The sequence below is a fragment of the Bos javanicus genome, chromosome 9, assembly GCF_032452875.1.
Source record: "Bos javanicus breed banteng chromosome 9, ARS-OSU_banteng_1.0, whole genome shotgun sequence".
NCBI lineage: Eukaryota > Metazoa > Chordata > Mammalia > Artiodactyla > Bovidae > Bos > Bos javanicus.
In genome coordinates this window covers 26,100,112-26,127,773 of record NC_083876.1, presented here as the reverse complement: position 1 = coordinate 26,127,773, position 27,662 = coordinate 26,100,112, and the positions used below count along the sequence as shown (strand labels likewise).

At 43.2% G+C, this 27,662-nt stretch overlaps 1 protein-coding gene across 5 annotated transcripts in view; it reads left to right on the top strand.

Annotated features, from left to right (window-relative positions):
* Nucleotides 1-4,644: 4,644 nt before the first annotated feature.
* TPD52L1 (TPD52 like 1) overlaps nt 4,645-27,662 on the top strand; it is a 92,333-nt gene continuing 69,315 nt past the window's right edge. For 4 of the 5 annotated variants that reach the window (XM_061427376.1, XM_061427375.1, XM_061427374.1 and 1 more), the window contains exon 1: nt 4,645-4,869. In XM_061427376.1, the coding sequence (XP_061283360.1) occupies nt 4,851-4,869 (19 nt within the window). In that variant the 5' untranslated portion in view covers nt 4,645-4,850. Of the gene's footprint in view, nt 4,870-13,291; nt 13,378-27,662 lie in introns of those variants that run through there. The other variant, XM_061427373.1, reaches the window with a different exon arrangement.

Sequence of the window (27,662 nt, the reverse complement as noted above, 5' to 3'; positions counted from 1 at the left end):
CTAGTACTTTTCATCGAAAGTACTTGCATCAAAAGGCATCAAAAGCATGTTCTAAATGACCTAATCAAAACATGGGCCAAAGAACTAAACAGACATTTCTCCAAAGACATACAGATGGCTAACAAACACATGAAAAGATGCTCAACATCACTCATTATCAGAGAAATGCAAATCAAAACCACAATGAGGTACCATCTCGCGCTGCTCAGAATGGCTGCGATCCCAAAGTCTACAAACAACAAATGCTGGGGAAGGTGTGGAGAAAAGGGAACCCTCTTACACTGTTGGTGGGAATGCAAACTAGTACAGCCACTATGGAGAACAGTGTAGAGATTCCTTAAAAAACTGGAAACAGAACTGCCATACGACCCAGCAATCCCACTGCTGGGCATACACACCGAGGAAACCAGAAGTGAAAGAGACTCATGTACCCCAGTGTTCATCGCAGCACTGTTTACAATAGCTAGGACATGGATGCAACCTAGATGTCCATGGGCAGAAGAATGGATAAGAAAGTTGTGGTACATATACACAATGGAATATTACTCAGCCATTAAAAAGAATGTATTTGAGTCAGTTCTAATGAGGTGGATGAAACTGGAGCCTATTATACAGAGTGAAGTAAGCCAGAAAGAAAGTCACCAATACAGTATATTAATGCATATATATGGAATTTAGAAAGATGGTAAAGTGAAGTCACTCAGTCGTGTCTGACTCTTTTCAACCCTATGGACTATAGCCTACCAGGCTCCTCAGTCCATGGAATTTTCCAGGCAAGAGTACTGGAGTGGGTTGCCATTTCATTCTCCAGGGGAATCTTCCTGACCCAGGGATTGAACCCAGATTGCCCGCATTGCTGGCAGACACTTTATCCTCTGAGCCTGTAACAATGACCCTATATGCAAGACAGCAAAAGAGACACAGATGTAAACAACAGATTTTTGGACTCTGTGGGAGAAGGTAAGGGTGGGATGATTTGAGAGAGTAGCATTGAAACATGTATATTACCATATGTGAAATAGATCACCAGTCCAAGTTTGATGCATAAAACAGGACACTCAAAGCTGGTGCACTGGGATGACCCAGAGGGATGGGATGGGGAGGGAGGTGGGGGGGCGGTTTAGGATGGGGACACATGTACACCCGTGGCTGATTCATGTCAATGTATGGCAAAAACCACCACAATATTGTAAAGTAATTAGCCTCCAACTAAAATAAATAAATTAATTTTTTGAAAAAGCATGTTCTTTAGTATATTAGTAAGGATCACAGTCAGAGTGGCATAATTTATCTGTCCTTTCCTATTTGTACCTCAAATTTCTCTGCTCTGCCCATCTCCCAAGGGCTCCCTCAGCCCAGGTCAGAGTGTGGTCTGGGGAGTTTTAAGTGACCCAGGAACTTATTAGGCAAGACTGTTGGTATACCATCCCTTTGTCCAGGTAAGATTCCCATGGCATCTCCACCTCTGAAGAAAGATCAATTGTGGAGGAGTGAACAGGTTTTCATTAACATAACCAAACACACACCCATTGTTTTCCAGGTGGATTATCTACAGAGACAAAGAACACAGGGATGAAGATGGCTGTTTTCCTTAGCTTTAAAGAAGTGAAGGAAACTCACCATCCTAAGTGCCAAGAAAAAGGAGGGCGTAAACACAATCTCCTTTTACTAAACCATTAACCTGGTTAATTCCTCCATCCTTCAAGACTCAGCTGAGGCAAGCATCCTCAAAGAAACCTTCCTTTGTCTCCTCCCCCATCTGAGTTAGGAGAGCTCCCTTATTTGCCCAGGTGCATACTTGGCTTAACTCTGTACTGTGTTATATTATATTTATATTGCATTATATTTTTATTATATAATATAATATTGTGTTATATTTTTATTATACTGCACTGCTTGGTAGAGCATCTGCCTTCTCATGAGTCCATGAACAACCTGGGTAAAAAGGGTCATGCCTCTTCCTGTACCTTTAGTATCTAGCACAGTCCTTGGCACATAGAGGATCTTCAGTAGCTGTTTCTGAATCAATATCAATATTCCCTTATTATGAACAGTGATAGAAGACATCAAGAGGGCAGACCTTAACATTTTGTAAATCAGAAAAATGAGTCAGAGCTTAGAAGAAGTTTAGATGACTCAAGGTGGAAAGTCATTAACTATTTTTAGCTCCTTTTAACTGCTAGGAGTCAACTCTAGCCTGTTGTTTAATCTCCAGGGTAGAGAGGACCGGAACAATGAAATAGGCTCTGAAAAGTGATTTAATCACCGATTCTGATCCATCCTTTGGCACATCCTTGTTCGATATCTCCAGAAACCATTTAAAAGCCATGGTTGGTGTTCTATAGAGGCATTTTAATGGCAATGATTACAAATCAGGGACCTCTTCAATATAACAAGAAACGCTGATGTGTTTATACATGTTCCAGGCAATTATGAGTGCTCCTCTTTCAAGCAAAAATGTCTCTCTTAATGTTTATTAGACTATATTCTGAGAGTAACTATAGAAACTACTAGTTAGTTGTTTATTCAATAAATCATTTTATAGCTATGAATCTGTATAAGGCTCTTTGGCAGGCAATGAGAGGCTCAGTATAAAGACCCACATTGGCAACGCAGGAGACCTGGGTTCAATCCCTGGGTCAGGAAGACTCCCTGGAGAAGGAAATGGCAACCCACTTGCCTAGAAAATTCCACTGACAGAGGAGCCTGGCGGGCCACAGTCCATGGAATCACAAAGAGTCGGACGTGACTGAGTGACTAACACTTTCACACTTTCAATATGAGAGACCCACACTGGACCCTGACAGACTTTACCATCTAAGAGAGGACAAAAAAATAAAAACAACTGAACAATACAGCAAATCATTCAAGACAAAAAGTAAGTAAAGACTACACTGTATTTTGCAGATGAAGATGGTATAGGTGGGAGGAAAAGTTACCGAGACAGCTAAATAGCTGAGGAGGTGCGGCAGGAGCTGATATTTCTTAGTCCCTGCCATGCTTTCTGGTCACATTGCCAGGTCAGGTCAGGCTGGGAACAGAAATGTAAATTTCTAGTCCTTTGTCTCAAAAATGTGACTGCTTCATCAACCTACAGGTACAGCCCATGGGCTTCAGATTAGAAAAATTATACAGTTGATGCTTTTTATTGGCAGATTCTGTATCTGCGAATTTGCCTCCCTACGAAAATGTGTGATACCAGAATCAATAGAGCACTTTCATGGTCCCTCCTGGACAAGGGCAGAGCCCTGAAATAGCTAGGAGGACTGGTGTATACCTCCTAGCAAAGGAATCAAAGGCTAACCTCCACCTTCTTCTTTCAACTCTCAGATGGTACATAAGTGCCCTTCTCACAGACTATAATGAAGGCTAAAATGAAGGCTAGTTCTACTATTTAAAAAGGCCTCCACGCCTGGTTGGCGGTATAGTGGTGAACATAGCTGCCTTCGGAGCAGTAGAACTGGGTTCAATCCCCAGCCAACGCAGCAGGCTGGTCTCTGGGGCTTCCCAGGTGGGGCTAGTGGGAAAGAACCCACCTGCCAATGCAGGAGACTAAGAGACATGGGTTCAGTCCCTGGGTTGGGAAGATCCCCTGGACAAGGGCATGGCAACCCACTGCAGTATTCTTGCCTGGAGAATCCCACGGACAGAGGAACCTGACGGGCTAAGGTCCATAGGGGCGCAAAGAGTCTGACACAACTGAAGGGACTTAGCACGCATGCGCGCAACCACCAAGCCTGGTGCTGAAGAGCCGTGGGGTATCCTAAGTGCCTGAAAGCTGTCTGCGACTTAGGGAGAAATGCAGATATTGAATAAGCTTCAGAAGTTCTGTTCACATTTCCTAAGTTAAATAAGCTTAATAGTGCTGTGGGCTGGGAGTGTTCAATATTAGTGAGTGAACAGTATGTATTAAATGAGGTATTTTTAAACAGAAACACACATCAAACAAAGTTATATACTAATCAGTTGACAAAAAAATATTGAGTCCAGAGGTTCAGAGGAACCTACCACTGTATCCCTTATTGTAAAGCCCCCTTCCTTCCCCTCTTCAGGGCATTGGCTGTATGCAAGCCCATGGATCTTGCCATTGGTCAGCAACGGCATTCATAAGAAACTGTCCCATAAACACACACACATACACACATACCCTTTCATCTCCAGTATTCGGACACTAAGTGTCCAACAGTGGTACTTTCTTCACCTAGGATATTGATTCCTAATCGTTTCTCTTTGTTCATGATTGATACCCTTTTCCTTGATTTAAACGTATACATAATTTTACCCTACATGCTCCATTGCCTAAGAGACCACTTGAGTGTATAAGGGCCACTGTTTAATGATTTATCAATATTCGGGTCTGTGAACCGGCAGACGATTCTGACGATTGAGACCTCGGTAGATTGGACCTCGGTGATATCCAAAAGAAAAATATTTTTATGCTTGTGGATTATTTTAATGAACTATAGAAAGTGGGTATCAATAAATGTATTTACAAAAAAGAAAACTGAAAGCACCGCGGACCTCAAGCCGGCTTTAGACATCGCTGGGCAGAGCACGCGCCCTGAGCCCGGAGCGCGCGCCCCCGGCCCGATGCCCGAATCGGCCGGCAGGTGGCGCCCAGCGGTGGGCTGCACCCCCGCGAGGTCTGGGCCAGGTAGACTGGAAGGGGCGGAGGTAACCCGGAGCGGGCAGCGGAGGCCGCCCCTCGGCCCCCACCCCCTCCACGCCGCGCTCGCTACACGCGTGCGGGGAGGAGGACGTGGCCAGCTGCGTTCCGAGATCCGGCACCGCCGCTGCTTCTCCGCCAGGCGCCGGGCGTCCCCGCCACTCTCAGTCCTAAGTCGGCTACTATGGAGGCGCAGGCTCGAGGTGAGTGGTCGCCGATCGCCCCGAGGGTCAGGCCCTAGGGCTCCCAAAGGCCCTTTCCCCTCATCACCTAACTTTGCTCCCCGGCCGAGCGGATGGGTGACCTCACCCCATGTGTCCACCACTCTACTCCTCCCCGCGCCTGCGGGACAATTCCTGCTCCCCCAAACTCAGGATGTGCTGTGGGCTGGGGACCAGTGGAGAGGACCCTCGACAGGAAACGCGCCCCTGGATTGCTCGACTTCTTTCCCAGCCAGTCGCGCTCGCGCTTCCTACACCCCGCGGGCACCCGCAGGACCTGTTGGGCAGGGTCCGGAGAACGCCTTTCGTCCCCTTCTTCCCGCCGGGAGTAGGGAGGGGCCGCGACGACTCCTGCAGTGCACGGTGGGCTCGCGTCCTGCACCTCCCGAATCCCGGGCTGAGCGCAGCGCGCGCCGAGGTGCTAGCTCCGCGGAGACCCCGGGTCTCCCGGACACGCTAGGGGTTTGCAGCGCGGGGACCTGCCTTCCGAGACCTGGGAGTGCGTTACCCGCCCGCTGATTTTCGCAGCTCGACACGAGAGTCCCGGTTTCCTTCGGTCGGGGGGCGACCTCTGCCTCCCTTGGCGCGCGGGGCCTTCGAGCTCCGGGGGTCACTGGCTCCAGGAGCCCGAGAGGGCTTCACCGAGGGCAGCCTGGTGTCTTGAGGTCGCAGCAGAGAAGGGTTAGGGAATCCCGATGGAATCGTGCCAGAATGGAAGTAAATGGTATATGTAAAGAAGCAGAGGTGGACGAATGTGGAGCAGGAGACTGGAGTCTGACTCTATAGAGTCTCTCTTGGGAGCAATGCCGAGAATGAATGAATGCGAGTTCAGCCTTTTTCGGGCTTTAGAACAATCATCACCACCTTTCTTCTACGGGAAATTCTATGTAGGCTTTTAAATAAAATAAGAGCCCCGTTTAAAAAGTTTAAAAAACGAAGAGGTTCATGACCCTATGTGCTCCCTTTTTAGGGGCTTAAGTGTCCTCCTACATGAGAGCGACTTGGCAGATGCTGGGTCTGGAGTCACCCAACAGGTTTGGCTGCCAGGCTTACAATGGTCTGAACAGTACGAACCATCCTCATTCTTTCCATCAGCCAAGATCTTGTCCATAAAGCTGCTGCTTCCAGTATTTTTCCTCCACTGTCTATCTAAATAGGAAAGGAGAATGCAACCAAGGGTGGGGAGTTTTTCTATGTGTGCTGTGTGCTCAGTCCTGTTGGACCCTTTGCAACCCCATGAACTGTAGCCCACCAGGCTCCACTGTCCATGGAATTTTCCAGGCAAGATACTGGAGTGGGTTGCCATGTCCTCTTCCAGGGGAAATTTCCCAGCTCAGGGATCAAACCTTTGTGTCTTGTGTCTCTTGCACTGGCTGGCAGATTCTTTACCACTGTGCCTCCTGGGAAGCCCCTGGGGAGCTCCTTAGTCTAATTCAAAAGTTGAGATCAGGTTGGAAGCCTTCACTCCTAAACTGAAGCAGGTAGGAACAGCTGGAGCTTTCCAACCTGCTTTGCCAATGAGATTTGCAGTTTTAAATACAGGCCCTGGCCCAATCCAGATCCAGCAAACTGGAATCTCTGGGGCCTGGGCATGGGTATATTTGAAAGCTTCTCAAGTGAATCCGTTATTCAGTGAGGTTGGAGAGAAAAACTACAGCAGATAGGAAACATTCATCAGATTGGACCCACTGGTGTTACTGGTTTGCTTTACTTGTGAGATTTACTTAACAAACACTTCAGTGCTTTCCTTTGCCAAGCACTGTGCTAAGAGGAACAAACATGGCCTGGATCCCTGCTTTGTGAAATTTATAGTAGAGGAAGAGATGGACATTAACTTGAGAGTTATTTGATAACTAAACAGAAAAATTGCAACCATCTAAATGATAAGAAGAGGACCGCAGTGTAGTGAGAGCTTTAAGGAAGCTCCCAGCCTAGTAAAGTAGTGAAGTGAAGTCGCTCATTGTGTCCAACTCTCTGCAACCCCATGGACTGTGGCCTACCAGGCTCCTCCATCCATGGGTTTTCCCAGACAAGAATACTGGAGTGGGTCGCCAGTGAGAGCCTGAAGAAAGCTCCCAGCCCAGCAGGTGATAGTCAAACCAGCAGAGTTTGCTCAGTGTCCCTGTTTCTGCTCTTTGTGCTTTACATGGGTTGACTCACTGCTTCACAGCAGTTCCATGAGCTAGGTAGTCTGGTCCTTCCCATTCTCCAGAAAGGAAACAAGCCAGATATGTAAATTCCTTGTAACAACAAGTATATAATATTGCAGAGTGGATGCTGTAAAGGCCCACTCCCCACACAAAGCCTACCACTTTCAGAAGAGAACTAAAACTTAAGTCCCTACCTGCTTGTACTTTCTTTGGCCCCCTCTGCCTCTTTCCCCCTTCATGTGAAGCCCTCCTAGGGAGACTGGAATAGGGTGATGGTCAGCCAGGGGGACAAAAGTGAATAGAGTTAAGAAATACTTGGGAAGAAAAAAAACGGTAACTTGGATTGGCTGTGAAGGATGGCGGATGACTTGGGAAGGGAACAATGGTAACTTGGATTGGCTGTCAAGGATGACTTTCAACTTTATAGTTTTACAATCTGGTGGATGATATTTGCCCCTTAAATTCTCATCTTCCCAGTACATTAAGTTCTCCATTTTCAGACTTTTTTTTTTTTTTGGTCAGTTAAGCAGCAGACATAGTAAGTTCTTTGAAAATGAAACATTTCACAAAATGTTTATGGTTTATATTAAAGAGATCTTCTTTCTATTTGGTACATTTCTCTGGCTAAATAATTGCCTCTTAGATTCTAAGAGAGTCCTGTAGTTTCCTAAACGCAAGCTTCTAACCTTAGCACTGTTTATTTTAGATTTATCTAGAGAGGGGATTGCTCCTCTTTCTGCCCTTTGATCTAGAGAAAAGCAAACATGAATGTGATTAAGTGGTCAGTGCTATTGAGATGTCCTCAGGTACTTTATAGTACCTCTTCCTGGAAGAGGGTCTGGCAACCCACTCCAGTATTCTTGCCTGGAGAATCCCATGGACAGAGGAGCCTGGGGGCTTCCAGTCCATGGGGTTGCAAAGAGTCGGACAGGACTGAAGCGACTCAGCACACACTTTATACTACAGATGCTATGGACTTCATTTACACACAAATCTCCATAAATGCAGTAGTGGGTCTTAGAAGTGAAATGCTGCTGTTAGGTTCTTTGACTTTGTAGAAGAACAGATTACTTCCAACAGAACAGGAAGACGTTCTGGGAAGTTGGCAGAGGAAAAACACAGAAGTGGGGTTAGGAACAACTCCACGAGGAGAGGCTGGAGAACTGTGTGCCGTGAGAGGCCCACAAGAGGCTATGTTGCCCGTTGTTTTCCTGGTACTAGAGAATTTTGCTTTAATAAAGTTGATATATTAGAGAGAATTTATTTTGGAATGTAGCATTTTCCTGAAATATTTGGCAGTCCTTTAAAGAAGGTTCCTTTTGGAACCACCTTTCATATTTCATTACTCTAGAAATTAACTTTTTGTCTTTCCCAATGTCTTGAATGTTACAAGGAAAAATTTCACTTAATACTTGTATGTATTCAGATTAATGATTGTGTTAGTGTCCTATGATTGCTGTAACTGTAGGGTAAGGGAGTTAGAGAAGGCGAGGTTCGGAAAAAGAACGAGACCAGCACTTCACAGAAACAGGTCACCTTTAATGGGGCGAGAAGGGGCAGCAGTCAGATTAGTGAGCTGCTGCACTAACCCAAGAAAAGAGTCAGTATATATAGGCATATATGTGGAAAGCTACTGTCTTAAGGCGGCCTGTTCTTCTCCAAGGTCGTTCGGAGTAGTTTTGTCTTAAATGGTCGGGGCAAGGAATTCTGGATATTGGCCAGAGGCTGGACTGGCTGGGAGCTGGGCATAATCAACCTTAATGTCCATTTTTTTCTTCTTTGTTTTGCACAGAATGGTGGGGAGGACCTGGAGGGGAGTTTTAACTCCAGGCTATTTTGAGCCATGTAACTTTCCTTCAATAACAAATTACTACAAATATAGTGGCTTAAAACAACAGAAATGTATTCTCTCACAGTTCTGGAGGCTTGAAGTCCAAAATTACCATCGCTCGAGCAGAATTAGGACGTCAGCAAGGCTTCGATCTTTCTGGATGCTCTCAGAAATACTTCTTCCTTGCCTCCTCCAACCACTGGCCACATCTCTTCAGTCTCTACGTTTGTGGTCCCGTTGCCTTCTCTTCTGTCAGATCTCCCTCTTTCGCTCTTAAAAGAATATTTGTGATATTTCATTTAGAGCTCACCTGGAGCGTCTAAGATAATCTTCCCATCCCAAGATTCTTTTCCCATAAAAGGTAATATTTACAGGCCCCAGGGATCAGGATCTGATATCTTTGGGGACCAATATTCAGCCAGTTATAGTAACTACTTTTTATATTCAGACATTCTATTCAGGAGGATTCTCAGAAGTCCATGAATGACTTAAAGTGATACATGTCAGATTAAGCCTGTTTGCAGATTCCATTAAAGTGAAATGTCATGTTTATCTTACGTTCCTCTTTGCTCACAGGACATTTGTTTGGAGTCGTCTTGTTCCAGGAAGAAGTCAGGGCATTTTATACAGACAAATGAAACACAGGAAGATAATGTAAGTTAGATGAAAGAAAACAAACAGATAAGAACATAAAATGAAGCAAAGAACGAGCTCTAGAAAAAAATAAATACAGTTGTATCCTTTTTAGTAATATTCCATGCAAACAAATTCTTGCTTTGTAAGCAAAGCATATTATTGTTTTTTTTTTTAAACAAAACAGTAAAATAATCCCTTCTTTCTCAAAGAGCAAGAGGTTAAGTCTCTTATATTGTAGACATCAGAGTACTCAAAGAAAAAGAAATCTGTTTTCTACATTTCAGGTTGTACAATCGTAAACCTCACACTATGGAAGCTAGGTATTACACCTTTTGATTTATGACTTTTAAAAATATTATGAAGAGTATTCTTACTGTCTTCAAAGCTACTTTCTACTGTTTTACTTTCCCTCTAAAAAATTTTAAAGTAGGTAGTGATGTATATATAAGATAAAGTCAATCATTTGTAACAAATCATATACTGTTAGGCTTCCCTGATGGTTCAGTGGTAAAGAATCCACCTGCCGGTGTAGGAGACACAGGTTTGATCCTTGGACTGGAAAGATACCCTGGAGAAGGAAATAGCAACCTACTCCAGTATTCTTGCCTGGGAAATCCTATGGACAGAGGAGCCTGGCAGCCTACTGGTCCATCGGGTCACAAAAGAATCAGACACAACTTAGCGATTAAACAGCAGCATGTACAGTTGTTGCAATTAAATTTTTTATAAAATGGAGTCACACGAACCATAGATATTATGTTGTTGTTCTTGTCATTCAGTTGCTAAGTTGTGTCCAACTCTCTGTGACCCCATGGACGCAGCATGCCAGGTTCCTCTGTCCTCCACTGTCTCTAGGAGTTGGCTCAAATTTGTGTCCATTGAGATGGTGATGCTATCTAACCATCTCATCCTCTGCCGCCCTCCTCTCCTTTTGCCTTCAATCTTTCCTAGCATAAGGGTCTTTTCTAAGGAGTTGACTATTCATATCAGGTGACCAAAGTATTGGTGCTTCAGCTTCAGCATCAGTCCTTGCAATGAATATTCAGGATTGAGTTCCTTTAGGATTGACTGGTTTGATCTCTTTGCCATCCAAGGGACTCTCAAGAGTTCTCTCGAGCACTGCAGTTCAAAAGCATCAACTCTTTAGTGCTCAGCCTTCTTTATAGTCTAACTTTATGGTTTTTATGGTCAAACTCTCATATCCATACATTAACTGCTGAGAAAACCATAGCTTTGAATATATGGACTTTTGTCAGCAAAGTGCTTTTTAACATGCTGTCTAGGTTTGTCATAGCTTTCCTTCCAAGGAGCAAACTTCTTTTAATTTCATGGCTGCAGTCACTGTCTGCAGTGATTTTGGAGCCCAGGAAAATAAAATCTGTCACTGTTTCCACTTTTCCCCCATCTATTTGCCATGAAGTGTTGGGACGGGAAACCATGATGTTAATGTCTTTAATGTTGAGTTTCTTTTTTTTTTTTTTTTGATTTTTAAAATTTTTTAATTGAAGGATAATTGCTTTACAGAATTTTGTTGTTTTCTGTCAAATGTCAACATGAATCAGCCATAGGTATACATATGTCCCTTCCCTCCATAAAATTTTTTTAATGGTGTTTAACATAAACAGTTTTTTTTTTTAGTTGTTCAACTTTACCTGTCCAAGTAAAATTTGAAGGAAAGAAGCAAATAAATAACTAAATAAAACAAAGACATGCGAACAGATAGGATAAATAGTAAAAAGCAAGTAATACAGTAGCTTCAAATTTTACTTGGACAGGTAAAGTTGAACAACTAATGTTGAGTTTCAAATTAGCTTTTTCACTCTCCTCTTTTACCCTCATCAAGAGGCTCTTTATTTCCTGTTCACTTTCTGCCATTAGAGTTGGTATCATCTGCGGATCTGGGGTTTTTGGTATTTCTCACGGCAGTCTTGATTCCAGCTTGTGAATCATCCAGCTCAGCATACTAGAAGCTATTTTGAATTGCATTCACTAATATGTGCCTTGTTTTCTTAATACTTTCTGGCAGGCAGAATTTGAGAAGTTGCTTCAAAAAACTTAGAAGTATATGAGTCCATTTTCTGGTCAATCATAAGATTTGGTACTTGGTGTTAATATGTTGTCTCCTGTATTCTTCACAATACAACCTCTGAACTAAGTCTGTATTTTTATACTATGGAACTGAGACTGAGCAGACTTGCTTACTTCCTCTAATTTACCAGCCAATGTGTGTGGTGAGTGGTTTAGTCATGTCCGACTCTTTGTGACACCATGGACCATAGCCTGCCATGCTCCTCTGGGCATGAGATTTCCCAGGCAAGAGTAATGGAGTGGGTTGCCATTTCCTTCTCCAGGGGATCTTCCCCAGCCAGGGATCAAACTCATGTCTACTACATTATAAGCAGATTCTTTATCTTCTGAGCCACCAGTGAAGCCTAAGGAACTAAGTAAATAATAAATAAGTACTTTAGCAACTATCCTTTAAAATGTGCAAATCATCTATACTTAAAAACTGGCAATTGGAGAAAAGAGGGTGGCAGCCCCAGTTACCAGCCTGGCTTGCTCTCCACGTATGTCAATGTTCATCATTACTGCAGTTCTGGAATGTCCCCAGCAACACTTTAAAGCCACCTCCTAAACTGAGTCAGGATGCAGTTAAGAACACATGAAGGATGACCCTAAACTGTGGATTTTCAAGCCTGTCATTCTACTTGTCATTGAATGTTTATGAAATGAAGTGTAATGTATTTAAAATCTATGCATAAAATTAAGAATCATTATTAATGCACCAGGGAAGGCAATAGAACATTTTAATGAATTTGAGTTGGCTAAAAGAAAGCTTTGGGTCCTCAAGGAAAGATGAATTTTAAATAGTTTCTCACAGTGTGAGTTGTTTATAAATGTTGCATTTTGATGCAGAGCATGTGAAAGTCCCAGAATAAAACCATAAATCTCCAAGAATACCCCTTTATCGCCAACCTATTACTTCTTCTTCAGAAGACAAAAATCCGATGCTTGGCTATTTGTGCTGTAGCCAAATGATGTACCACATACCGAAAACGTGTGTATATATGTTACATCTCATCTCTAGACTTAAATCTAGTTATTTGCACCTTACACAAATTACATTTTCTCTGACATATATCTAAAACACAGAATCCACCAAGCCCTTGGAAACTGCAAAACGCAATTTTTTTATAATTAGACACTTCTTTTGTCAATCATTAGCAAGAGCAGCTTGTCAAGGATCCTGGAAACAGAACTGATTCATTCAGAAGAAAATTATAACTACGGGTACAATGAGAGGGGAGTCTCTTCAGATTTCTCTATTTCAGAGGCTCTGGCTGTTGGGTATTTACTTGTTTGTTTTCCCCTGATTTCCGCCCCCTGTATGTGAACAAGCTGAGAGTAGCGATAATGAGAACAGTAAATAATCTATAAATATTGCCAACACTTGGGATTTCAGAATTCATGTAGGATTCATTTCTACATGAAGACATCATGGAAAGATGGTTCCCTTACTTAAGAGTTGAGACAAGTCAGGAAGAAATTGAAGTCTTTGATCCTCATTATTCCTCTTTTGATACCCCAGGATCCATCTTCTTGCTTTCTGCAAAGTTTATTTCAAATGATGGAAAGGTTCTTATAAGCACTTACCCATTTCTCCTAATTTACACATTCCACGAAGGACATTACTGACAAGGAAAATGTCTGTTTATTGTGGACTTAGTGTGTGCTGGATCTGGTTCCAATTGCTTATATGAGATGTTCCGTCAGGTTTCCAGAGCCCAATGACTCTGTACCTGAAAGAAGGAAGCTTATTCTGAGGATTAGGACTCGCATTTGTCACTGTGACCCTTGAGAGAATGTATAGAGGTAAGAACACACATGCAGAACTTTTTTGAAATATGATCTTGCTATTTTGGGAGAGGAGAGTGCTGAAGAATTGATGCTTTTGAACTGTGGTATTGGAGAAGACTCTTGCGAGTCCCTTGGACTGCAAGGAGATCCAACCAGTCCATCCTAAAGGAGACCAGTCCTGGGTGTTCATTGGAAGGACTGATGCTGAGGCTGAAACTCCAATACTTTGACCACCTCATGAGAAGAGTTGACTCATTGGAAAAGACCCTGATGCTGGGAGGGATTGGGGGCAGGAGGAGAAGGGGATGATAGAGGATGAGATGGCTGGATGGCATCACTGACTCGATGGACGGACGTGAGTCTGAGTGAACTCCGGGAGTTGGTGATGGACAGGGAGGCCTGGCGTGCTGCGATTCATGGGGTTGCAAAGAGTTGGACACGACTGAGCGACTGAACTGAACTGAACAGAACTGATCCACCAGCCCAAAGGCAGCTGGTTATTCCATGGTAGTGCTCAATGCATATGCCTTACGGATTCTCTTGCATGCAGGAGAAGGGCTGAACGGAGACCTTGGCCTCTCCTTTCCAGAAATGATTTTGGCATCTGAGAGAGAAAGGCCCTTGTATTTACAAACAGAAAATCTAATACATTTGAAAAGCAAATCTTGTATTGGAAAAAAAAAAGTGGGTTGAGTACCAGTAAAAAACAGAGGGAAAACACACGTCTAAAAATCGATTCATATATACATTTGAAAAGAATTGGAATCACAATATTACCTACCCCCCTAATGACTTACATTCTTTTTTTTTTTACATTTAAAAGTATATTTTATTTTTGAATTGGAGGATAATTTCTTTACAATGTTGTGCTTGTTTCTGCCGTATGACTATGCAAATAAGTCATAATCATGTATATATCCCCTCCTTCACAGTCTGCCTCCCCCCTCCCATCCCACTCAACTTAAATTCTTTGATTATGTATGTTATGGGGTTGCTGACTTCCTTCATTAAGAGAAATGGACAAATGATAGTGGTGTTAGCACTAACATTTTTTATTCTGTCATCTTTTATTTAGTTTAAAAATTTTTTAATTTATTTATTTTTAATTGGAGGATAATTGCTTTACAATGTTGTATTGGTTTCTGCCATACATCAACAGGAATCAGCCATAGATACATATGTCCCCTCTCTCTGGGTTGGGGACATCTGAACCTACATATGAACCTCCCTCCTACCCCCAACCCCATCCCACCCCTCTAGGTTGTCACAGAGCACAGGGTTGAGCTCCCTGCATCATACAGCAGATTTCCACTGGCTATCTATTTTACATATGTTAATGTATGTATTTCAAGGCTACTCTCTCAATTCATTCCACCCTCTCCTTCCCCCGCTATGTCCATTAATCTGTTCTCTACGTCTGCATCTCTACTACTCCCTACAGATAGGTTCATCAGTATCATTTTCCTAGATTCCATATATACGCATTAATATATGATATTTGTTTTTCTGACTTACTTCACTTTGTATCACAGGCTCTAGATTCATCCACCTCACTGGAACTGACTCAGATTTGTTCCTTTTTATGGCTGAGTAATATTCCATTGTATATATGTTCCATAACTTTTTTATCCATTCGTCTGTCAATGGACATCTAGGTTATCCTATGTCCTGCTTATTGTAAATAAGGCTGCAGTGAACATTGGGGTGTCTTTTAGAATTGTGGTTTTCACAGGTTTTTTGCCCAGTAGTGGGATTTCTGGGTCATATGGTAGTTTTATTCCTAATATATTTTTTAAAGAAATCTCCATACTGTTCTCCATAATGGGTGTATCAATTTACATTCCCACCAACAGTGCAGGAGGGCTCCCTTTTCTCCACATCCTGTGCAGCATTTATTGTTTGTAGATTTTTTTTTGATCATGGCCATTCTGACTGTTGTGAGGTGATATATATCTCATTGTAGTTTTGATTTTCATTTCTCTTATAATAAGCAATGATGAATATTTTTTTCAGGTGTTTATTAGCCATCTGCATGCCTTCTTTGGAGAAATGTCTCTTTAGGTCTTCCTCCCATTGTTTGATTTTCTTGTTTGTTTTTCTGATTGAGCTGCATGAGCTACTTTATTTTGGAGATTAATCCTTTGTCAGTTGCTTCATTTGCAGTTACTTTCTCCCATTCTGAGGGTTGTCTTTTCACCTTGTTTATGGTTTCCTTTGCTGTGCAAAAGCTTTTAAGTTTAATTAGGTCTCATTTGTTTATTTTTTTCATTTATTTCCATTACTGCAGGAGGTGGGTCATAGAGGATCTTGCTGTGATTTATGTAAAAGAGTGTTTTGTCTACGTTTTCCCTGTGAGCGTTTTATAGTTTCTGGTCTTACATTTAGGTCTTTAATCCACTTTGAGTTTATTTTTGTGTGTGGTGTTAGGAAGTGTTCTAATTTCATTCTTTTACACATAGCCATCCAGTTTTCCCAGCACTACTTATTAAAGAGACTGTCTTTTCTTCACAGTATATTCTTGCCTCTTTTGTCAAAGATGAGGCGCCCATAGGTGCATGGGTGTATCTCTGGGCTTTCTGTCTTGTTCCATGGGTCTATATTTCTGTTTTTGTGCCAGTACCATACCAGCATCACTTGGCACAGTTGCTCAGTCCCTCCTCCCTGGAGCACTTTGTTCTCTTGGTTTCCAGGATGCTAAGCGCTTTCCCCCTACTCCTTCACAAGCCCTGCCTCAGTCTCCTTTCTTTCTATCTGCACTCATTCTCTTGGTGAGCTTCTCATACTTTTAAATTCCATCTGTAAACTAACAACTCCCACATCTGTTTTCTCAGCCTGGACCTGGCCCCTCACCTTCAGCCTGTTCACTTGCTGTCTCTACATGAATGCCTAATAAGCATCTTGAACGTAATGTGTCTGACATTGAATTTCTGATCTTCTTTCTTGGAAATAACCCTAGAATCCTAGTATCTCCCAAAGTTATCCACATCTCAGCTAACAACAGCATTTCAACCACAGTAGCCCCAAACCTATCCTTGGAAAGCTTTTGTTTTGGGGCACCCTGCCCCATCATAGCCCATTTCCAGTCTGTCATGCTAGCTCTACTTTCAAAAATATGAAAGTGTGTGTGTCAGTCGCTCAGTCGTTGCCAACTCTTTGTGACCCCATGCACTGTAGCCCGCCAGGCTCCTCTCTCCATGGGATTTCCCAGGCAAAAAGACTGAGTGGGTTGCCATTTCTTCTTCTGGGTGGGAGGTGGGTGTGGTCTTCCCAACCTAGGGATCGAACCCAGGTCTCCTGCATTTCAAGCAGATCCTTCACCATCTGAGCTACCAGAGAATCCGCCTTTCAAAATATGCCTAGAGTCAAATGACTTGCACCCTCTCTGCACCTCGCAGATGATGGTCTGGGCCACCATCATCTCTCACGGACTCTCTCCTGGAGTTTCCTAGCTGGTCTCCCTGCTTTGGCCCTGGCCTGTCTTCAGGTTGTTCCTCCACATGGTGCCGAGAGTGACCCTCTCAAAACACGTGGCGCCATGCCACTCATCCCTTCAGGACTCGGCAGTCAGCTCTCCTTTCGCTCAGGATAAAGGGTGGGGTCCTTGCTGTGGCCACAAGGCTGCGCCATGATCGGTCCCCCTTCTTCCTCATTTCCTCCCTGACCTCATCTCCTAATGGACTCCTTCTGAGTTCCCCCGGCTGCCTCCTCACAGCCTTTCAACTCACTGAGTCTTCTGCCTCAGAAACTCTCCCTCGGCTGCCTCCCCGGCTCATGTCCTCATCCTCGTTTCCAGTCGGGGTCACCCTTCGTCCTGGCAGCCAGGCCCTGTTGTGAGGAGACAGTTCTCTGTTGGTCTCTCGAGTTTCCTCACGGCTGGTCTTGGGAGCAAAGGCATTCACTGCTGATTCTCCCTGGACTGTCTTTTCAGGGAGGCTTTGCATAGCAGGCAGCCTTGGAAGACAGAGACCGCCTCCCTTAGGGGTAGATAGGTTTACCGTCCGAGATAATAAAGATCAGGACTCCAGCGAGACCCAGTGTCTGCGGATCTGTATAAAATCAGAGCATCCTAATCTCGGTGTTGGTCTCAGAAACTCATCCCACTGTGTAATCAGACAACACCTGGCCCTCAGCGTGTCACCCTGCCAGAATTAGGGCTCAGGGAACCGGTGCAATGATGTTACCATGGCTACTGCTATCACTGTGAGTAATAAATTCTCTCTGTTCTGTGACCCAGGAGTCGGGTGTTTTCTGCCAGCAGAAGCTGGCAGGCTAATTTGTTTGTTCGCCAAGTGGGGCGAAATCCAACCCTTCACAATTCTTGACACCCGTCCTGAGCCATTAACTTCAGACGGCCCCGTTTTAGGCTTCGTCTAGCTGCGCCTTGTCCAGAGTGAGCACCTAGAACCTGTGTCTCTTCTTCTAGGCTGTCTTCTGGGTACCCAGGACTCCAGAACACTCTGCGTAAACAGCCCTCAGTGGGCTGCCAGGCTTACGTGTCCCTTCGTGGGTGGACCATGCTGCCAGCATGAACAGTCTTCATCCTGAGCTATGACAGAGCTGATTGTTCTTAGAGGTGGCAGTGGTGTACGGGCAATGCACTGCTTGTCAAAGTGTGATCCCTTGACCATCCTCATTAGCTTCACCTGGGAACTTGTTAGAAATGCATATCCTTAAAGCCCCACTCTGGGCTTCCCAGATGGTGCTAGTGGTAAAGAACCTGCCTGCCACTGTAGGAGACATAAGAGATGAGAGTTCAGTCCCTGGGTTGGGAAGGTCCCCTGGAGGAGGGCATAGCAATCCACTCCAATATTCTTGCCTGGAGAATCCCATGGACAGAGGAGCCTGGTGGTCTACAGTCCATGGGGTCACACAGAGCTGGACACGACTGAAGCTACATGCATGCAAGCCTCATTTCTAGACCTACTGAAACAGAGACTTTGGAGACGAGCCATCTCTGTCTCCAGTGCCCTTCCAATGATTCTGATGCACACTCTGCTTGAAACTTCTGATATAAACTCACCAGGCTAGGTTGCTGCATGCACGTGTATGGGAGCCCCTACTTGTGCTCATGGTGGACAGACCCCAGGGTGACCCCAGTGAGGAATGATTTCTGGTTTGCATACCCCTGTGTGATCCCTCCGCCTGGATTTCAGGTCTGTTTGCTCACCTCTTGCTCAAAAGGTTGGGTCAAATGTCCTTTGAGCTCCTTTGTTCGTGAAAGGCTCATTCAAATTCTTTATCACATGTTGCTTTTTAAAAATAAAAGTACATATACATGTATGTACCAGATGTCCCAGGTGGTGCTAGCGGGAAAGAACCCGCCTGTCAGTGCAGGAGACATAAGAAACTCAGCTTTGGTCCCTGGTTCGGGAAAACCCCTGGAGGAGGGCACCGCAACCCACTCCAGTATTCTTGCCTGGAGAACCCCATGGATAGAGCCTGGCAGGCTGCAGTCCACAGGATTGTAAAGAGTTGGGCATGATTGAAGCAACTTAGCATGCATGCGTGTGTGTGTGTGTGTGTGTGTGTGTGTATAAAGCTGCTGTTCCTATATATATATACACACACACACAAAGCTATAAAGCAGCAATAATGGAACTATGCTCGTTTCCATTTCTATGTGGAAAGCTGCTGCTGCTAAGTCGCTTCTGACCCCATGGACTGCAGCCCACCAGGCTCCTTCATCCATGGGATTTTCCAGGCAAGAGTGCTGGAGTGGGTTGCCATTGCCTTCTCCGAAGTTTACAGCCAAATTAGATATTTTCTTTTCCTAACGTGATTCCTAAAATTTAAGTCTGGCTGCTGGTCCTTCGCATTTAGAGAATGACTGTACACCCACATAAGCTGTTTCTCCAGGCTGAGGATATGAGTGTGTCATGTGGGGAGAAGTCAGGAGGAAGAAATAGAAGAAAAAAGGAAAGAGGTTCTGGCATATAAAGAGACTCCACCCTAGTGGTGGGAACACAGATGTTGTCTCATAGAATTGAATTCATGAACTGAATTGAGTTCAGTTACTTTTTGGATGTGTGAGTTTTAACTTAAGTCTCAGTTTTCTCATATGAAAAATGGTGAGAGTGGTGGGTTTGGTGATGACTGAGACAATGCCCATGAGGCACTTTGGACAGTGCTTGGGTACTATTCCAGTAATGAAAAGGAAATGTGAGAGTTATTTATTAAACCAAGTCCTTTCTTATGAGCTTACCACCCTATTTTTGTCATAGCAGTTAGGTGTCAAGCTACTATCTTTAATGCATTCTTTTATCAGAAAACTCTTTGGATTTTGTACACCACCTACCATGCGATTAAAAATAGCTCTCTGGAGCTAAGGAAAGATGAGTAGGTTGAAGATAGAAATAAATATATAAGTTGCTGAAATTTGGATATCTGGCCTGCATGCAGAGTTCTTTTCTGGAGTGTAAATTTTACCTAGTAAAGCACACTGCAATTTTGCTAACAAGAGGGTATTTTAAATGATTGCTCCTTTGGTCCTTCTTGGATCAAAACTTAGAGATAGGCAGACATACAAAGCCGTGTTCATCATTTGGACACATTTTGAGAATGTGAGTGCTCAGTTGCCCAGTTGTGTCTGACTCTTTGTGACCCCAGGGACCCGCCAGGCTCCTCTGTCCATGGGATTTCCCAGGCAAGAATACTGGAGTGGGTTGCCATTTCCTACTCCAGGGGATCTTCCTGACCCAGGGATTAAACCAGCATCTCTTGTGTCTCCTGCATTGGCAGGTGGATTCTTTACCACTATCGCCGCTTGGGAAGCCATTTTGAGGATGAATGAGTTAAATTCTTTGCTTCCATTTCCACTGCTTCTCCCATAATAATTTCATAGATCATCAGAGGCAGGGGAGTGCTGGCAGCGCTTATCTTTTCAGATGGCAGATCTTCTTTCTGGTCTTTTGTGGTTTGGATGTTGATTATTACAGTGCAGCCTTGCTGAAGCAATGCGGAGCCCATGGAGCAAGGTGTGTGTTCTGGGTGGCAGGCCTTTGAAGGTCCTGGTGTCTGTTGCTTAGCAGCATGCTTGAGATTTCCGAGTATTCTGAAAAGCTCCTAATGACAAATGTAGGTTTCTGCTCTTGCTATTTCAGAGGTTTCAAAAAATAAGGCACAAATGAAAACTATGTATATATATAAATATATATGTGTGTGCTGTGCTGTGCAAAGTCACTTCAGTCATGTCCGACTCTCTGCGACCCTGTGGACTGTAGCCCGCTAGGCTCCTCTGTCCATGGGATTCTCCAGGCAGGAATACTGGAGTGGGTTGCCTTGCCTCCGCCAAGGAGTCTTATATGCATATATATTTTATGTATGTATATATACCTATACATATATGTATACATGTACATATATATATCCATCCCAATCTATTTCCTTTATTCTGCCTTCTTTTTCTTCATAGCACTATGGCATTTCGTATTATGTATAACTGTTTGTCTCTACTTTCTCTCAACTATTATTTAAACTCCTTGAGGGAAGGGAACTTTGTCTTGTTTATTTTCATGTCCCCAGTGTCTGGAACAATAACTGGTCCATGGAAAACACTCTGTAAATACTTGTGGAGGAAACAAAAATGAAGGAGTGAATAGTACTGAGTGGATAACATCTTATCTAACCCCAGCAGGGTGTAATAGGGGATGAACATCTCAATATTTATAAGAAATGGCTAGTTTTTAAAAAAAAATTTATTGTAACTTCTCATCAAATCTTTCTAAATTAAAGAAGCGCTAGTAAGAGGGATGGGCTTCCCCGGTGGCTTAGCAGTAAAGAATCTGCCTGTAATGCAGGAGATGTAGGAGACATGGGTTCAATCCCTGAGTCAGAAAGATCCCCTGGAGGAGGGCATAGCAACCCACTCTTAGTATTCTTTGCCTAGAGGATCCCATGAACAGAGGAGCCTGGCGGGCTACGGTCCCTAGGGTTGCACAGAGTCGGATATGACTGAAGAAACTTAGCACACACGAATACAGTAAGAGTGATAGTAAGAATTCTCAGTATTCTTTCTTTGTCATGATTATCTCCAATATTGAAGTACCGAAGACGATATTAAGCTTAGGAGTTGAGGGATGGCGATATAAAAATAGAAGCTGGGGAAGAACTAAGTTGCTCCTCTTAAGAAAAGGAGAGTGAGAAGACTCTGGAGAGGGTGAGGGGGAAATACAGGAAGTAGGGAAGGAAGGACCCACAAAGAGTGAGCCTTGGAGAGAGAAAAGGAAATACAGCGGGAGACAAGAAGAGATGCCTGGAGGCTGATGAGAGAAACTCTGGACAAGAGGTACTTCTAATGGCGCTTTCCTGGGAAATGAGATCAATCACCTCCTAATTTTCCCCGTGATATCTTGATTCAATGAAGAATTTCTTTTTTAAAATGGAGTTTTTTTGGTAAGACAGCTCGAAAGAAAAGAGGTCACTGGACACCTGATGTATATTTGACAAGCAAAGAAATAGATACTGGGTTTCTCCCAGTCTCCATTAAGGCACTATCAAACAAATACATAATAGACTTCAGGATGAGCTGTGCAGATGAACCGTGTGCCCTGGGTTCCCAGGTTTTCCTGGCTGTCCTGGTGCAGAGTCCAACAGGGCACTGGAGGGACCAGAAAGAGAGACTGTAACTCACTCTCGTGAGGATGCTTTACCCGAGCAGCTGATTTTCAGTGCAGTGGGAAACCCTGCATCAGCAATACTTGAGCATGCTGTTTTACCTGGACAAATGAAAGTCTCATTCATAGAAATAAAAGCTACCGGAATTTGGTAGCATTTTCTCCTGTAATGTGCGGGTGGCCTGGTCTGCTTGCTCTTTGATAGAGATTTATGAGAAGATATGTCTTTATTCTTACATCCACTCCACTTATTTCCTTCTCTGAATGAGCCACCTCTCCCAGGTCTTTGCTGATGGCCTGTGAGGGTTTGAAATATTGATGCATATGCATCCATTTTTCTCCCAATTTCACTGACCTTTCATTGGAGAGTATTTTTAGCTTTGTTGAGAATTTAGGGCAAATTCTGATTTCTGAGGGATCTCTTAGAGAAATATCAGACTTTGTGGGTATTCTTTTAGTTTCATAAAACTCAAGATGTATTCTGTAAAATGAATATTTGGCTCAGGATTAGCCTTTATACTAATGAAGTTGCACACTATGAAGTAAATTTAAAATAAGCTCCCAAGGAATTACTGTGTGATGTGAAAGCATATTTGTTTGGTAAAATCTAATCCTAATACCGGAGAAGGCAATGGCACCCCACTCCAGTATTCTTGCCTGGAAAATCCCATGGATGGAGGAGCCTGGTAGGTTGCAGTCCATGGGGGTCACTAAGTCGGACACGCCTGAGCGACTTCACTTTCACTTTTCACTTTCAAGCATTGGAGAAGGAAATGGCAACCCACTCCAGTGTTCTTGCCTGGAGAATCCCAGGGACAGGAAGCCTGGTGGGCTGCCATCTATGGGGTCGCACAGAGTTGGACATGACTGAAGTGACTTAGCAGCAGCCGCAGCAATCTTACTACAAATAGATGTAATCATTTTGATAATCAAATGTTTGTTGAGGCCCTATGTAAATACCACCATTGTGCTGTTAAAATGTCTCTGACTTCCTAGCAGATACAGTAAATGCTGCTGCTAACACATCAGCTTTTTGAGCTGTGAGCTGTATTTATCCACACGCCAGTGAAGAGCTCTCTTGACTGTACTGGATGGCACGCTCACCATTGCACATTTTTCTGTGTCTCCATTTCCCAAGCCCACTTTCTAGTTTCCCATGTTTTGTCCACCTGGAATCCTGGTTCCTCTCATTTTGGCTTGACAGATCCCATCCAACTGCTAATGAACTTCTGATTTTCTCCCTGGAGTTAATCCCTCTCTTTTCCCAACTTCCATGGCATTTTGAATCTGTTATGTCCTTAAGGAACAACATCATCACCGAGAGTTGGGAGAAGTTAATTAGTGATCTCATACAGTCACTTCATTTTGCAGATGAAAACACGGCAAGATCTGGGTTGGGGTGGGTCGTTGGCTCAGGCTGGTTTCTTTTACATGGGGACACTGGAACCGAATGTGGGTTTTCTTCCTATCTTGAGGCCCTGTGATCCTGTCATATGTGTGTGGCCTTCTCCCTTCTGAATCACGCTGTGGTTTGTTCTTGTGCCCTGTTGAAAAGACTATTGGAAGTGGGTTTTTTTTTTTTTTTTTCATTTAACAGTTAACATTTTATTCATTGGAAATGAATGTAAAGTTTCAGAAAATTTACATTCTTAAATTCAGCTTGCAAATCTTATCCTATTTATAAAATGAGCAAATGCTAATAATTACTGTTAAAGGAACTTTGAATAGTATAATATTAAAATAGTATGATATTAACCAATATATACATTTAGCTGATAGTCAATTTCAGTTTTTCCAGTTGACTGTCCTGCCCAATTACTTAAATCTTGTAAATCTAGAAATTAAATATATAAATATAGTAAATCTAAAATTCTCTTAAATGTTCTAATGTTACTTACAAATTTAGTAAGATTTCTACCCTAAAATCACATTTAAATCAATGACCTAATTAAATGTTTAAAATTGTAATTATAAACCTGATAGTCTCTCAAAAGATGAAACTCTCTCAACCATAATATGAAATTCCAAATATTCAGATACCTTCCCACAAGTTTGCCAGTTCTGTGGTCTTACTCATTTCTTCATGTGGTAATTACCTGAAATATCTACGTGTCAAGGCATTGTTCTAAACTCCAGAAAAACATAAGCAAACAAAAAGAAAATTTCTGCCCTGAGGAAATTTCTTCCCCCTATTTGAGGGAAGAAAGTGAAAGTCGCTCAGTCGTTTCCAACTCTTTGTGAGCCCATGGACTATACAGTCCATGGAATTCTCTAGGCTAGAATACTGGAGTGGGTAACCTTTCCCTTCTCCAGGGGATCTTCCCAACCCAGGGATCGAATCCAGAGTGGATTCTTTACCAGCTGAGCCACAAGGGAAGCCCATTGGAGGGAAGAGGCAAATAGTAAACATGGGCTACCTCCCGGACTGTAGCCCACCAGCCTCCTCTGTCCATGGAATTCTCTAGGCAAGAATACTAGCGTGGTTGCCATTCTCTTCTCCAGGGCATCTTCTGTACCCAGGGATTGAACCCAGGTCTCCTGCATTACAGGCAGATTCTTTACTGCTGCACCGCCTGGGAAGCCCATATAAATAGTAAACAACATAAATTAATTAAAGATGTAGTATACTAGATGTGTTGGTCAATGTTAAAGAAAACAGTGAACAGTTGAAGAGGGTGGGTGGAGTGATGCTCACAGATGATTCTGCATCTTTGTGGGGTTGATACTCTGCACAGAGACTTTATTAACTGAGCTTACTTTCCAGGAAACAGAGTTGGCTTTCTGAGTATGTGTGAAGTTGCACAAGGACAAGAGATTTAGGTTGGAACGTTGCCTACATTCTCACTGGTGACCCCGGTGAATACCCTGAACTGCTGTGTCCACAATTCTGGGACTTCTAGAGGGAAATCTGCAGCCCCCACTTGATTGGATTTTGCATTTCTTTGCCTCTTACAAAATATGAACATTCTTTCCACCCAGCTGTAAAGACCTCTGCTGTATCTCCGAAATCCTTCATATTCTTTGAACCACTCAGTCTTAACAGACACACCTGACTGCATTCTTGGCATCCTTCATGGTTCTCTCCTTCATTTGGACACAACTTCCCCAGTCACTTTCCTGTTCAACTTTAGCTCTCCTGGCAACAGAGAACTTCAAGAAGAAAAACACTGTGCTTTGTTCCATTACTCTGTTTATCATTGTGTACTGTGGAACACAGTGGATTACCCAAGAAAGCCCTCAGGACATGTTGCTTAAAGCAGTAAGTACCAGGTACGCTTCCTGGCGGTCTGTGATTAGGATTCAGGGCTCTCACTGCCGCAGCCCCGGTTCTCTTCCTGGTCAGGGAAGCCTTTCTTCTTCCTCTCCACCTGCCACCTACAACCCTCCTCAGTGTGACTGTACCACCCTTTGGGCTTCCCTGGTGGCTCAGACAGTAAAGAATTTGCCTGTAATGCAGGAGACCATGTTCGATCCCTGGGTCTGGAAGATCCCCTGGAGAAGGAAATTGCAACCCATTCCAATATTCTTACCTGGAGAATCCCACAGATAGAGGAGCCTGGTGGGCTGCAGTCCATGGGGTCACAAAGAGTCTGACAGGATTGAGCAATTAGCACAACAACAGCACTTAGTGTTGCTCAAAGAAAGACAGGGTCATCCTACTCAGCCTCCTGTTAAAGTCAACTGCTCAGAGGCTGGACTCCCTCAAGAGTGAATGTTGTTGTTGTTCAGTCTCCAAGTCACTTCCAGCCCTTTGTGACCCCATGGACTGCACCACACCAGGCCTCCCTGTCTCTTACCATCTCCCAAAGTTTGCCCAAGTTCATGTCCATTGAATCCATGATACCATCTAGAGGATACATCTCATCCTCTGTCACCCTCTTCTCCTTTTGTCCTCAATCTTTCCCAGCATCAGGATCTTTTCCAGCGAGTCGGCTCTTCGCATCAGGTGGCCAAAGTACTGGAGCTTCAGCTTTAGCATCAGTCCTTTCAATGAGTATTCAGGGTTGATTTCCTTTTAGGGTCGACTGGTTTTATGTCCTTGCTGTCCAAGGGACTCTCAAGAGTCTTCTCTGGCACCACGGTTCAAAAGCTTTCAATTCTTTGGCGCTCTGCCTTCTTTATGGTCCAACTCTCACATGTGTATATGACTACTGGAAAGACCATAGCCTTGACTCTATGGACGTCTGTCGGCAAAGTGATATTTTTGCTTTTTAATACCCTGTCTAGGTTTGTCGTCGCTTTCCTTCCAAGAAGCAATTGTCTTCTAATTTCATGGCTAAAGTCACCATCTGCAGTGATTTTAGAGCCCAAGAAGAGGAAATCTGTCACTGCTTCCATCTTTTCCCCTCCTGTTTGCCATGAAATGATGAAACTGGATGCCATGATCTTTTTTTTTTAATATTGAATTTTAAGCTGGCTTTTTCTCTCTCCTCTTTCACCCTCATCAAGAGGCTCTTTAGTTCCTCTTTGCTTTCTGCCATTACAGTGCTATCATCTGCATACCTGAGGTTATTGATATTTCTCCTCACAGTCTGGATTCCAGCTTGTAACTCATCCAGTCCGGCATTTCACATGATGTACTCTGTATATAAGTTAAATAAGCAGGGTGACAATATGCAACCTTGTCGTACTCAAGTGTAAATAGGAATTATAATAATCCCCACGTGCCTCTAAGCCCTTTGTTAGCTAAGAACCACTATTGGAATACTGATTTTCATAGTATTAGTGGCTGAATATTTATTTTTTAAATTCCTTAAAACATTTCACAGGCAGATCATTTTTTCCCTTTCTATTTAGGCTTTAGGGTAATGTGAGTTTATACTGTTTTGTCTCTACCATGCTGATAATTTCATTGTGTCTGGTATATATTTAAGGCACAAGTTTTTTCCACAGGATAGCTTCAATGTTGCAGAATGATTTTTAATTTCTTTCTTTTCACTTGGTAGTACTAACTTTTTTTTCCTAGTCCTTCAGTGTACTTACTCTGAATACCAGTAATCTTTTTATGGACAGAAATACTGAGAAGGCAGCTCTTATTTGAAGTGAGTCTTTTCGGCTCTCGTGCATGATAATGTTGTTTGAGCATTCTAAGAAAATTTCAAAAATAGTTTTTAAGAGGGCTGTGTTGCCCTGGGGAGTAGCATCTTCAAGGCAATCTGGTTAAGGGAGAGAGAGAGTTTGAAAGCCATTTCGACAAGGAAAGTCACTTACTACCTCGAGTCTGAATGCACCTGGATCCATCACCAGGCAGAACTCTGATACCATCCTGACACTACCATTTCATTATCTCTTGTTCATAGTTCTGGTTATTGCTGTTCTTCTGTCAGCGTTCTATCACTCTGAGTTCCACTCAGAGTCTTTGGGAATCATCAGATATGTCAGTTTCCCTATGTCTTCTCACAGTTGCTATACAAGCCCTATTTTATTTTTGTGCAATTATTATCTCATCATATATGACGTTGTAAGTCAATTCAACTCTGTTATGGAGTGAAGGCAGAAGAAGAGGAAGGGAGGAAAAGAAAGGCAGGCTTTTATTTGTTATGATTTCAAGGACAGATATTTGAAATTGAACATTTTCCCAGGGTTATCTACCACTTGCTATGGTTAATTGGACAGTTAGTGCCAAGCATGATTTATAACTTTTTTAAATTGAGCAAAATTTCACTTTAACTTTGAGGTTCCTGAAAG